General features: G+C 38.1%; 1 protein-coding gene across 2 annotated transcripts in view; it reads left to right on the top strand.

The window, feature by feature from the left end:
• The window catches only part of LOC122800048 (slit homolog 3 protein-like), a 2,083,326-nt gene that overhangs the window by 1,994,980 nt on the left and 73,266 nt on the right, over positions 1-15,080 (top strand). For both annotated transcript variants that reach the window (XM_044069531.1, XM_044069532.1), the window contains one exon: positions 1,375-1,468. In XM_044069531.1, the coding sequence (XP_043925466.1) occupies positions 1,375-1,468 (94 nt within the window). The remainder of the gene's footprint in view (positions 1-1,374; positions 1,469-15,080) is intronic.

Genomic DNA, 15,080 nt, shown 5'->3' with positions numbered 1-15,080 from the left:
CTCTTTTACTAGAAACTGAGACAGATTCTTGCACATATATGCCACAAGACACACGTATGGCGCTTTGCTCAGATGTGTCATAGAATCTGGAAGCTATAAAACCATTTCAAGAACTTGCACCCTTCTAGGGTAGCAATTAGTTCATCCCCAAGGAAAACATAGTAGGATTCCTAGTCCTGGTTTTCACAGAAATTTTGTCTCTGGCTGCAGTCAGAACTGTAAGATACAATCTTTATGGCCTAAACTAGGTAATTTAATTTCAGACTATTTTTCAAAGTTAGCTGGACTGAGTTTAACCTCTTCTCTTCCAGTATCCTCTGTTACAATACATTCATTTCAGCAGTTATAATACAGTGTGACATGCCAGTGTCTTTCTTTTCTGTTAAGCAGGAGCCACTGTTGGTAACATTTTTAACACAAGCAGCTGTGCAAATACATTTTCAACACAAGCACCTTTACAAGTCACTTTGATATACAAATGACATATAATTCTTTACAAAATTCCAGCAAGCTATGCTGGCATATGTTATACATCCACCACCCTATTTCTCCTGGCATAGCTGGCAATACCTCCATCATCACAGTTACCAACATTACATTTTAGACATGACTAGTGAGTGCACAGAGTGTCTGCATTTACTTGTTTACTTAGTTTCTTACTTATCTATTTTTGTATAATTTCTAAATGGTTTGCTGATTTTTTCACCCTGAAATGCAACAGATAACCCAGCAGTCATGGCTTAATGAAATCCAGGAGTTCCTACTATTCCTTACCTTCCAACATACATTATACTAATATCTTTCTTGATAAGACTTAATTTCTTACTAATTCTTCCCTCATCTGTACTGGCATGTTTTATTAGGGAGGTTCACTATTCTAATAAAATATGCATGTTCTGTTAACATTACAGTCTCAGGACTCTGATTTGCAAATCCTTAGGCCATGCAAGGATTTTCTCTTCCTGTCTATCCTCCTTTTGCCCCTCTGTATCTGTATATCTCCAGGCATCTTTAAATGTCTGAAAATATCTTGAGCAGACATTGAAGAATACTGTTTTACATTTTTGCAATGTGCTTAGCTCGTCTCATTTCAAATCTGCAGTCAGTAGAGAAGCACCTCTTGAATCTGAATTTCTAAAGTTAACATAAACTCAGGACAGCAAGGCAATCTAATTCACTTAGGACAGTAACTTGTGACTAAAGCATTGCTTGATGTAAAGGGAAATCATTATCCATACAGAGTTAATAAGAAATTAATGTGGGCAAGAATCACCTTGGATCAGTATATAAGAATGTGATTGCTGATATCTTAATATTACTTATCTTTATGTTTGTCTGTGTACATTATAATGCATGATTTTTATTTTCTTATAGGAGAGTTGTGTGAAGAGGTGATAGACCACTGTGTTGATGATTTGAATCCCTGTCAACATGACTCCAAATGCATCTCCTTTCAAAAGGGATACAGGTGAAAATTTTAATTTTATATACTTCAAAGTGTAACAAGTCTGCGTTGTAGTTATTCTTTTTCTCAGGGATTCATAGCTAGATATTGTGATGCTTCAGGGAATCTGCTAACTTTGCAGTGCACATCAGAAATGTTGCAGTAAATATAGTTCTAGAGTAAGGCATACATGACTGGCAATCAAATAGTGAGCAATTAACATAGCAGGTCATAGTAGTGATAAGATTCTTCTGTAAAAATGATAAGAAACAGTAGGGTACTCATTGAAATTATAAGGTCCGCAACTGCAGTCCTTGAAATTATGGAAATATAAATACAAACAAAGGAAAATAAAAGCCTGGTCCAAGACTGCATTGTTTAAGAGTATTACCTAGTGCAAGGTAAAGCAGGCTCAGAGTTAGTATATTTATGTAAGTAACAGTGGTGTGAGAGACAAAACCGTCTATGTCAGGGGTTAAAGGGTATAAAACTTTCACTCCCTGCAATAATATGTTAGATACAACAGTGAATTTTGGAAGTCAATGCTATTTGCTAGATATTTATTGGCATTTGTTTAAGCTTCAGTCACATAGTAATCCTGTTTTTGATCATCTACATAAGGCTTGATCTTGAATTTAATTTTAACCAGTAAGTCATATTTGCATAGTTAACTTATATGGCAGAACATGTCCAGAAAGTTATTTGTGGCTGACCTGAGCAAGTAGTTAGGTCATCATAGAGTCAGTGAGTAATCAGCAAGTCAGGAAAAAGAAAACAGCAGTAGCAACATATACAATCAATGAGAAGACACAACAGGTTCTCTAGGTAGTGGACAAAAAGAAAGATAAAAAAATTTGAAAAAAAAATAGAGTTTACGGAGTTTTTGAATGGGCTACTATGTCATGTCATAATATAGTATACTGTAATTACAGATCTGGAAGCAGCAACATATGTATTCTGTCATCATATCTCACACTGTCTGATGTATGCAGTTTACAGATTTATGCTGGCTAAAGTGCGGGGTGATGTTTTGCTGCACATATCCCTACTTCTAGTTGCATTAAACAAATAGCTGTCCTGCAAAACACTATGGAAATTCAGTGACCATGCCATTGTAACAGGCATGGGATATGCTAAATGAAATGTTTCCCCTCTTCCAAATATTTTTGGATATGGTTTTTAATATCAGAAAATTTAACAGTAAATTTTACACAAGATAAACTAAAGGTGTTACTGCTCACTGCTAGGAATTTCAACAAGAAACACCTTTCCCACGAAACACTCCTCACCCTGGAGAGTGTTTACATCTGTGCAGACATGGTTTAAAACTATGGAAGGCAATGCAGCAGTACAGAGCTATAATGCCTTCCACACATTTCGACCAGCTACCACACATGAAGAGGCAGGAGGTGTATCAATCTACATAAAAAGTAAGCACACCTCAAGATTAGTCAAACAATATGACACTGAACTAGTCCATGTCGAACTAACCTTAAGTAAAGTTCAGTACCAAATCCTTGCTATTTATAGGTCCCTGTCTATGTCCCAGGATAACATACCACATATATGTTTATACTAGAGTCATTCATAGTTCAGCTCAACACTATAATTCATTGGTGATTTCAACTATCCCACCATAAACTAGGATACATACACAATCACTAACATGCAGGCTGAAAGATTCCTGGATTTAGTCAGTGCGAACACTCATGGAAGAGCTAATCACACACCTACTAGGGGTGCAAGTATCCTGGATCTGGTGCTTACAAATATGACAGAACATTGCAGCCCCCCACCACCCATGCAATGTCCTCACTAGTCAGATCAGATAACAAGGTGATAATCCTTCAAATAAACATAAAGGCTGTACTTCCAGCAAACCTCAGAACCATTAAAAACTTTTCCAGTGATAAGTACCTCCTATTAAGTGAAAGCATAGCTAAATTCCAAGTCCCACCAAATTCAGAGAAGACGATGGCGTACCTGAAATGTTTACAGAAACTTAAAACAAGCAAGTAAACTGATCATAAACAGAACTTCCTCTACTGAGCCAGAAGAGATAGCCATTTTGCTGGCCAAGAGATTTAGCTCCAGTTTTACTCTGTTATCACCCCCAGACCCCCCCCCCCCAGAAATACCCTCTACCATTTCTCCCCAACTATCTCTAAAGAACATGTCCTCACTGCACTCACTAGAACTATAAGCATTGCATCAGTTGATCCAGATAATATCCCAGGATGCCTCCTAAAAAGCATGACATGTGGCCTGTCAGATCTACTAGATCCACTATTAACTTGGAGGACTTCTTTGAAGGGTCACTAGAGCCATGGGTGAGCACAAAATGGTACATAATGCCTATGTTGACATGGCAAAGGTATTTGACACAATACCTTACTCAGGTCTTATAGACATATTCATAGATTTAGGCATAAGTCTCTAGGTCACCTGATGGACAGCCAAATGGCTCACAGATAGGACACATGAAATTAGGATGGGGGAATCCACCTCCACCAATATGCCTGTTACTAATGGTGTCCCACAGGGCTCTATATTGGTACCTCTCCTGTTCAGAATATACTTCTCTGAAGTCAAGACAAATGTTGAGGGCCTTTGGCTGACCACATTTGCTGATGGCTGCAAGCTTGGTACAATCACAGAATCCCTAAAAATGTAGATATCCTCCAGGAAGTCTGACACAGAGAAATAACTGGTGCCAGAATCATGGCCTAAAACGTAATGCAAAAAATGCATAGTTATACCCTTTGGAAAGACAACCGCCCATACAAATTAAGACACTGATAACACTCCCCTAAAAGTAGGCTGCTTGGTAAGGGACTTGGGAACTCAGGTTGACAGTAGCCTGAACTTTGCTCACCATGTTTCCATGGTAGTGAGAAAATCCTTCTATGTGGAGCAATATATAAGTAAGGTCATGGAATCCAGCTCTAAGGAGATCGTAGTCCCACTGTACTCAGCTCTCATTACACCAATACTTAAGTACAGTGCACCCTTTGGCATATACTTGTCCAGGCATTTGCAAGTGCTGGAGGGCCCACAGAGGTTCCTCAGTAAAAGAATACAGGGTGTAAATAATATGTCCTATGAGGACCACCTCAAAGCCCTGTCCCTGTACTCGGTCACCTACAGACTACTGAGGGGTGATGTATGCTTAACCTACAAGCCATTCTCTGATCCAGCCCTGATGGACCTCCTACTCATTTGCAAAACCAACAGCGCTAGAATTACCCAATCTAAAGATCTAAACCTCTTGATATCAACAAAAGATGTTAGATGGACAGGTATGTGTCTCAGAGATTGCCTCTTCTCTGGAAGAGACTCCCCATTCATGTGAATCTGAGCTCTTCCCTAAGTCTGCTAAAATATCAATTTGGACTATTGGATAGGAGATTTCAAATTCATCCTTGGCTTGTTTCCTGTGGCTCTTATGGACAGGGGCGGTTTGTACATGCCTTAAGGCACAGGCACATACCAAAGCCATTCTAGCCCATGGGCATTGATATTGGGAAGATTGGGGTATGAATCACTAGGCTTAAAAGGCTCTAGAGCTACGAGCATAGTCACCTCCTATGAAACTATGATTGTATGATCCCAAGTAGTATGAAAGCTGTATATTATTATTATTATCCATGTCCAGTAGGATATGTAATATCTCCAGGACTGTTGTCAGTTTTCTTCCTCCAGACTGTACTTTAAAATAATAGTAAACATATATGGTTACCTTGACCCCTTTCCTAATCTTTTCCTGATAGGATTTTAATGTTCTTGGTTAAATAATAGCCTTCTTGACTTTTTACATTTTTTTACAATACAGTACAACTCCACCTTTTGTTAAAGTAATCTATGTCAGCCTGCAGTTTAGGTATCCATAACCAGCAATCCAATATTACCCATCTATTAGCTTTACTGTGTACATTATTTTCATTAGTCAGAGGGTTGGGAGGTTGGCATAATGGTTAAGGTGTTTATCTTACAGACAGAAGGTGCAGGGTTTGATTTTCATGTTAGGCAATTGGCTAGGCTTAAAAAGGCCCACAAGGGTAGTTGGCCTACTACTAATCTATGAACCTATACTATAGCTTGTGAAACTAGGTGTTGGGAGGATGGCCTAATGGTTAAGGTGTTTGCCTTACAAACACAAGGTGCAGGGTTTGAGTCTCACAAGGGATAATTGGCTAGACTTACAATGCTTGCAAGGGCAGTTAGCCTAGTACTAACCTAGGAACCTATTTAAGGAAATCATTTGTCTTTGTGGAGTTACTGGGAGTATATTGACTAGTATGCATTTATTACCTAATGTCTTTTGGGTTATGCCAACAAACCAATGCAACAAATGACAGACTAAAGCTGTGTAATGTTCTCTGAATAATACATCCTTGTTTTTCAATAAAATATTTAATTTGATGCTAAAATAAATAATCTTCAGACTAATTTAATTCATGGTTTTGAACTTAACTCATCCAGGAAAATATGTCAAAAGGCATTGTTCTCAAAAGAAAGGGTATTCCACAACATTTGTGTTTTAGAACTTGATTCTAATTGCTTGTGACAGACGCATTGACAGAAAGCTATCTTTTAGCTCCCATATAGCATTAGATGTCTGAGACTAGCATTTTCGAGCGTTGGTCCATATAGTCTCCATTCACACCCTGTGCACTATCTAGTATTTCACTTTTCACCATGATAATGGAGCACCCCCATTATCCATCTCCCCTTTCTCATTTCTTCTTTCACTACCTGTCAGTCCACTCCTTCATTCTGCCATCCTATCCCACACCTTTCAACGACTCATCTGTCAACTTAAGAATCCCGTAACTCTTGACTTCCATTCCCTCTGCAATATTCATGTCTGCATGTAAGCCAGAGCCCACTCCCAGTCTTTCTCTGCAGCTTAACTTGAGAATTTGTTTTTTCACTTCTTGCAGTTGCTGTGATTACTCATTTACCGAGATGATCTTGTATATCAGGTCATTAGATGACCAGTCTGTCCATTTTGATACACTCGTAAACACTATGTCAAAGAGAACACTGTTGGAAACAGGCTATTGCTGTACTGTAAATGCTACATAGCACAGTAAATTCAGTAACTATCCTTGCACAATATAATATGTATCAGTTTACTACAACACCAGTCATGGCATTCTTCATTTCACTGTTGACTAAAGACCTCACTAGCTGTCATCTCTGGTATAAATATACATGATAAAAGTTCTTTACAAGCTTGTTTTTTATGTGATGTGACTGCAAAGGGCATGACCCCCTCCCACAGCCAAGTCTATACTTTGAACAGATTGGAAGAAAATGCCTTTAGAGTTTTTTTATGTCATCCAGTTGGTGAATCCCTGTGTATGGGGTGTTAGCTCCCAAATGTCTGCTACCAGCTAAAATACCTCCAATGATGTGCTGGTTCAGACAAGAGGGAAATGTATTTTCTCCTTTTTTTCTGAGTTGAGGTGACCTTGAAAGTAATATAATTAGAAAGAGGTGATGTGTAGAACCTACATTAGGGGACACATGATGCCCAGACTCCCCTGCAGAAATGATATTATCTTGGTATCTTTCACTTCTTCAGTAGTGGTCAAGTGGGGACAGCAGGACAGTTGTTGGTACGCTGAGTGTTGGGCTTTCAGGTGCTGGTGTAACCAAGAAAATAGAAAGTAAGTGCTATTACTCCAGAGCCTCCATCTGATCACTTTCCCTGATATCGGTTACAGTTCAGACAAAGCCCACAGTGGTAAATCAGTGCCAGCTCCAGCATTCCGTGCCCCCCTCAATCTGATAAGCATTTAAGTACGTCATGCTCATTGTCTTTATCTGTGATCTCTGAAATGAAGGATAAAGTCATACAAGTCGTGTACCATGATATGCAACCGACACTTTCTGTTGTAATTTTATATAAAATATATTTCATATCAAATAGGTAAAGATATAATTAACTATGTGTCGGTTATTCCTTTTTGACTTCATCGTACACATTTAAATGCACCATCTTCACTGTAAAATGACACCATTTTTACCCAAAAAATAAATAAAACACCATCATTTCATTGTTTTTTTATATTCTTTAATATTAAATGGCATAAATGTTATTCATAAAATGTTTATTATAGCTGCAAATGGAGATCAATCAATTGTCAATATTTTCTGCAAGGAAAAGCAAAAATTTCGGATGCAATTTTGGTTATAAGTTAACTTAAGAATAAACCATTATTGCAAATGTGTTGGAATCATTGCAGCTCTAGATGAAGCATGTGGTTAGGCCCATACATTTCCTCTTCCCATTTTAATGTATGGGGAGGGAAGAAGGATTTCACACTTCTTTCCCCATTGTATTGCACAAATAAGTGGACTGTGGCACCATGTTTCCTGTTTGCATTATATTATGTGGGAAACTAGAGTACAGTAACACACCTTCTTCCCCTATGATAGTTCATGTGGAATAGGATGGGCTTATCCTTCATCTTTCTCCATAGCAGCCGGTCGTAAATGAAAGTATAGCACCACACTCTAAATGGCATCACAAAGAAAAAGTGAATTAGAGATTATAGTTCAATAGTTATTATTCACAAGAATATATTATGTGCAAAATGTTTGACTGTTAAGTCAGGTTCCTGCTGCTTCACATACTAAATTTAGTTTTATTTTCTCTTAACTATGAAAATAAGAATACAATTTTCAAAGGAAAGTTCAAATAAAATGGAAGACAATATTTACATATGGATATTATTGACTTCAAGTAAATTTTTTGTTATAACCAGAATATGGAGTGATGAAACGATGTGTGTGCCTGGTAGTATAGGCTAATGCTTCTGTTTACCATATTTTTCATGCTGCACTTACATATTTAGCATTCTTTTTCTAAAACAACTGGTTTTGCTGTCTAGTATTGCATACAAAGGTACATGCAATATATCCCTGTCCCCCATCTCTCTCTCTTTCTTTCTCCATAGATAGATAGATAGAGATATAGTATACATAGACACACACACACACACACACACACACACACACACACACACACACACACACATGCACACACACACACACACACACTATCTGCACTTGTTAAATGGTAGAAACAATCCTTTGTTGATGTATTATTTTATATAAAACAGATATGTTTCCTGAAATAACAAAACATGACAAATAAGAGGAATGGAGTTTCTGTCATATGAAGCAATACGCTGCCAAATCCTGAATTAGTTTTCCTTGTTCCTCCATTTGTATCAGTTGAACATGTGACATTCTGACTCATAATGAATGTTGTCTGCATAAGCCCAGTCCTTCACAGCATATTATCTTGTAAGCACTGTTGTTTGTACCCTCCTTATAAAACATCAGACGTGAGAAGTGTTGAGCAGTTTTATTTAGTAACACAGTCCTTTATTAATCAGTGTTACTAATGTGTTTGTATTTATCAGAGTATATTAAGAGATAGAAACTGAATAAAAATATTTTGATCTTAGGTTTCAGTAGTCTCTCCTTTTTGTTACCTACCCTTGTACCTGCCAGGCATCATTTTGAGAATTCCTTAGGACGTGTTAGCCTTACAATTCTAAAAGATTATGACACAAAATGTGGTTGTCATTTTAAGTAATTATTTTTCTAATTCCACTGTTGCCAGCTTTAGTAACTGTAATAATAGCTATTTTTCACATCATAATATTCAAACATACTAATTGCATTGCATATATTTAGTTAAAATATGAAATCTTAATTATTTTAAAAGAAAATAAATGTCTACAGTAGCATTGCTGAGAGTGCGTTTGTGAACCAGGGAATGTAGTGTATAGGTAAAGTAATGATGGCTTTTGCTTTGAATTATAGATATCATAACATTGCATTGCATTGCAGTGCTCCAGTAACTGCTGTCCCTTCCTGGGTGGAAGCAGGGTGAGCCTGACATGAGTGGCAGGAACCATGCAGTAGAATATATACCATCTGCTTTATGTCTGTGCAACTGTAAATGTCAAGAAAACTGCAAAGAGCATTAATGGAATGCAGCACAAATGCTAATGAATATTTTATGTGGGATATTGACTAAGGCTGAAACGTTTCAATAAAATATCAAAACATATTCTTGTTGGTGTGGTTTGTAGAACAGGTTTGCTGAAAGCTGTTGGTGTAAAGGTTAAGCTGTAATACATGTGAAGTAAGAGTTTATAGGTGGTATAGATGTAATGTTTCCTATATGGTTCCCTGAATCAAAGTAGACAGGCTATAGTAGAAAGTAAATAAATCTTGAGTAAGGTGACAAGATTTCTGTAGAGATAGTCCATTGTGGTTCCCAGGGAAAATGGACTGTTCAGCTTTACAGTATCTAAGGTGAAAATCCTAAGTGTGCTATTATCAAATTCAGTCAAGAAAATCAGAGTTAATTCTAACTGACCAGCACATAGGCAGCAGAATAATGGGAAGACGTAGTCAAAGACAGATAGATAGATCTCTGTTTGGGCTGCTGGGGTTAAGGAGAAAGAGATAGCTGTTCACTAATGGTATATGACATACCTTGCCTGAAACTGTGCATCAAAATGAGCGTGGTTAAACAGGAATTGGCCGGGAGCTTGCTAGTAGTAGGCCTAGATAATAGCTGACAGGCATACAAGTAATGCACTGCACTGCACCTGTTATAATACAGCTGTATAAGGTCCGTGCCATTATCTGAGCAGCACCATAGTGAGACTGATCGGTGACATCATTGCTTACTCTTCAACAGAACACTAGTGAGAGAATTTGTCTGTACAGTGTTAGGGTGCTGACGAAGCTGTGCTGAGTCTGACCTCTGAACTCTGTGGCAATGCCTAAGCAGGACAAGTTATGCTATGTGCTATTCCTTCAACTTATCTCTGCTGAAGCTAAACTGTGAGTTCTGTGACATTTTCTGTGTACCTCCTTACCAAGGCTCATCTGTAACAACCGTTTGAACAGAACATTATTGAAACTAATGTAAGTGTCACAACAATGTCTTTATGCAGAGTCACACTGAAATTAGGTTGTGAGCCTTACTATACAGAAGTGAAGACATTGACTGGATGTGCAGAAAAGCAAAGATTGTGCCCCTTGCCATAGCTCTCATTTGCCTTGCTGAAAAATTTGGAAAAATCCCAAAATAGTGGAAAGACAAAGGCCCAAAACCAGTTTAAATACTTCTCTAATTCTCTTCAAAAAGTTAAAGGAATAGCAGGTTCTGCATCAAAAAGCTGTTTCTCAAAAAATAAGTATTGTTGTGCCTTTGTATTAGTAGTTGGATGGGCATTTTAGGACATTAAGAGTGTAAAAGGTAACTTGTTCAAATATTTAGGAAATAAGTCAGTAATGTACCTATCACTCCAACTGATTTTATTATGCTCAATCACAAATAAAAGACCTCTCTCCCTGACTTTAGGAAAAGGTGTCTGAATGGAAAGGCCTATTTCAGTTGTAAAATTAGTATTCATAATTACAGTTATAGCAATACATAATTTGCTCCTTAGGATCCTACACAAAACACTGTATAGATTAAAGCATTTTAGTCTTTCACTGTATGAGAAAATCCTAATGGTGTAAACCCTCTTGGTGTAGTGTCTCTGGAAAAGTTCTGAAGCCCTTATGACTATAGTAAACAAATAGTAAAAGATCAGTTTATATTCTGTTATCATTCTCACAGTGGTATAGCAAACTTGTTTCCCTAGTTTTTCTTTGATCATTCAGAGCTTGATAAAAGTGCTACAAACTGATAGACATGTCCAATTTCATCTGTAACAGTCCGAGTCTTCTAGTCATCTGCACATATGTAATCAACTGCAGCTGTCATCTTTCGAAGCATTTACCAATGATTGATGTTTGGTCCAGATTATAACTATCCAAGTAATTCTTCTAACCTCCTTTATAAATAAGAAAACAATGTATGCTATTTTCCACTCATTGTAGAAATATGGCATACTATAATTTGACAGTGCCAGAGATAATATTAATTAATGTAAATATGACACTGTAATATCTGGCATTATCAACTATAGTCCTTAATGATTAACCAGAAAATCAAATGTTTTACAAGGGACAGGGCTTGTATTTATCAGGCTGTGGATGGTAATTCATTACTGAAACTAAGCAGAAATTCCTTAAGATTCCAAGAGTAGTATAAGTTATTTCTTACACTTTGAATTGCACTTCTGTAATGCTTATAATTGTGCTATACAGTTTATCTACTACATTTTGCATTGTTATAAAGTTTTTTATTACTGTTTCACTGCATTTATGTACTGTTTTAATTGCATTTTTCAATGCTAGATACTGTTTCATTACTCTAATTGCATGTTTACTGAATTACTTAACTGTAAACTGCTTTTTTATACTGTGAGTTATATTTTCTGTTTGTGAGTACTCTATCCGTGCTTTTCTGTGCATTTTTTTATTTTTTTGAGGTTTCTGTGTTCTAGTCTAGTCTGTTTGCAGTTAAAAGCATTCTCTAGAGTCTGCTTGCTCGTTGATCTGTTTAAAACGCTCATTTAGTGGCTACAGCTAGTATCTGTAATAGTGTGCATTACTATAATTGCATTTTTATTTAATTATTAAATTGTAAACACCTTTTTCATACTGAGACTTGTATTTTCTCTTTTTGAGTGCTCTTTCTATACATTTAAAGTGAGGTTTCTGTGTTCTGCTCAGGTGGCATAATCTTGATAGAGGCCTGTTGTTGTCTAGGCCTGGTAGTTTTGTTTGTTGAATTTCCTGTGTTTCTGGCAGACATTTTCTGCTGATAGTCTGTCTTCATTATTATTGAGAGTAACAGGGTTTCCTGACCTTCTGTAGTATGAGTAATGGGGTAATAGCAGGGACTAATAGGGCAGAGTAGTAATTTGATCTTCTAACTCTTCCATCCTTACTAGTATATAAACCCTGTGTCTGGAAATGGTTGTGCTTGTATTTATCAGACTGGGGACGGTAACTCATTACTGAAACTAAGCAGAAATTCCTTAAAATTCCAAGAGCAGGATAAGTTATTTCTTACACTTATTTCATTGAATTGCACTGCTGTAAAGCTTATAATTGTGCTATACAGTTAATCTACTACATTTTGCACTGTTATAAAGCTTTTTTTTACTGTTTCACTGCATTTATGTAGTGTTTTATACTGTTTTAACTGTATTTTTCATTGCTAGATACTGTTTCATTACTCTAATTGCATGTTTACTGAATTACTTAACTGTAAACTGCTTTTTCATACTGAGAGTTGTACTTTATATTTGTGAGTGCTTTATCCATGCTTTTCTGTGTATTTTTGAATTTTTGAGCTTTCTACGTTCTAGTCTAGTCTGTTTGCAGTTAAAACATTCTCTAGAGTCTGCTTGCTCCTTGATCTGTTTAAAACTTTCATTTAGTGGCTACAGCTAGTAGCTGTAATAGTTTCCCCCTCCCCCTCCCTATTGTTGTGGTGTTCTTATACTTGGTGGCTTTGCAGTTGCCCGCCCATACTGTATATTTGATCTGTGACACTCCTCCCAGTCTAGTGTTCATTCAATCTAATAGAGAACATTTGTGAAGGCCAACCCACTCTTAACCTTGAATTAACTTCTGTTCCAGCTTTCTCCATTTCCACTTTAGTGAAAAAAAAAAAATCTAGGCTTGTTTCCCCCCTTTCCTTTAACAAGTCTAGCCCAGATACGGATTTGCTGTATCCAGGACAGTTTGTAAGCTCCTGATCCCCCCACCGCTTAACTAGGGTTAAGTTATTTCTGGTGCCATAAAGTCTGCTCTTCAAATTTTCCCTTGCAACTAGCCAGCTTTTTAGTTTTAGCATGCAAATCTGTTTATTTGAGCTCAACACTTGTTCAGATCTAGTTATAAGCACTAAATAAGCTACAAATTACTACAGCACTCAAATTTCCTCACTTGTCTAGAGGAAAATAGTTTTTAGTACTTAATAAATAAGCACCTATCCAGGCATGTCTAAAGGTCAGCTCCTGGTGTTTTCTCCTGTCTACTTGATGAATCTGGGCATCTTGGGGCAATCCAGCAATTGCCTCATGTACACAGACAACCCTCTCCTCCTACCACCCAACACTACAACCTGTGAGAGATGCACTTATATAGTCAAACTGGAAGCAAAGCTCTCTTCACCGAAGACTGGACTACACAGTAAAGAGGAGAAGGTAAACACTTTCACCACACCACACTCATCACGTAGTCCGTCAAAACCTACACCACCAAAACACACACATAGAAGCACAAAACACATGCCTACATTCACGGATGCTCTCAATAAAAATCTCCCCAAACAACCGAGACATCCAAAGCAGAAATGCAAGCAACCTGCACCCCTCAACACAACCCAAATGACACATAGCCCACAAACTCAGTGTGCCACTCAACTACAGCCCATAAGGCATAACATACACAACATTCTAGTCATAGGTGACTCTATAGTCAGGCACACTGATGTTCCACTCGCCAAGCTAAACAAGGAGAAAGTTACTGTCAGCTGCCTGTCGGGTGCCAGGATCCGCCACATAATGCATGCACTCAGGTCATTCCACAACAAGCACAAATATGAGTATGTCATTGTCCATGATGGTGTGAATGACCTGAGACATACCTCCCTGGACTACATGAAAAGAGACATGGAGGAACTCTCCGATCTGGTAGCCCAGGCAGGTGTGACCCCTAGCCCTAAGTAGCATCCTGCCATCACCCAAAATTATACAAGTACAAGGACAAAATGATTGACTTCAACAATTGGCTAAGCTTCTGGTGTCATTCTAAGGGAATCCAGTATCTGTCTGCCTGGGATGACATGATCGACAGACCATGATGCTTTGCCAGAGATGGCCTCCACCTGTCGCCCTTGTGATTCAGGATACTGACAAAGGCTCTTGCCACCCCTATAGTGCTTCTTTTAGGCAAGGTTCCAATGACACATTCACCACTCTAACAGGTACAAGCAAGCAAAATCTAAGGGTAATACCACTCAATGCTAGAAGTCTAAACCTCAAAATGCATTCACTGGACGTACTCCTTAAAATGGAGAACATCAACATCTGTGCAGTGACAGAGACCTGGTTCAAAGCTCTAGAAAGCACCCCTGCCTTACCAGGCTATATATAATTCATACCACACCTTTCGGCCATCTAACCTGGACCGAAACACTAAAGGCAGAGGTGTGTCCATATTCATTAAGGATATCCACACCTCCAAGCTAGTTGCTCAGCATAATGCATCCGAGATTATCCAAGTTCACCTAATTCTGGGCAAGACCACAATCCAGACTGTAGCTTGCTACAGACCCCCCCCCCCCCCATGCTCCAGGATTCCCACTCCTCTTTTCTTGATCCACTGGAAAATATTAGTGTACAACCCAACATCAAGAAGAGCAGGCCCCTGCAAGTATGGTAGCTGCACGGCTCCAAAATCAAATCACAATCCAAAAAAACTGTAGAGCCAGCACTTTCAGTGTTAAGTAGACTACCACCTATGTGGTAATTCATGGATACAGAGTTTTTACCAAAGGGGATGACAATGCACTTTTTGGCATTGAGCTTGAGGCCATGGCTTTGACACCAGGCATCTGTCTCAGTGAGGCCCTTTTGTAGGATGTCCACATCATTAGGAGTTTCGACTATGGCTCCTAGTTTGCAGTCAT

This window comes from Protopterus annectens, chromosome 4.part0 (genome assembly GCF_019279795.1).
Source record: "Protopterus annectens isolate FY-2018-M chromosome 4.part0, PAN1.0, whole genome shotgun sequence".
NCBI classification, from domain to species: Eukaryota; Metazoa; Chordata; order Ceratodontiformes; family Protopteridae; genus Protopterus; species Protopterus annectens.
The sequence above is the reverse complement of the archived record's forward strand: the minus strand, read 5'-3'. Positions and strand labels throughout refer to the sequence as shown.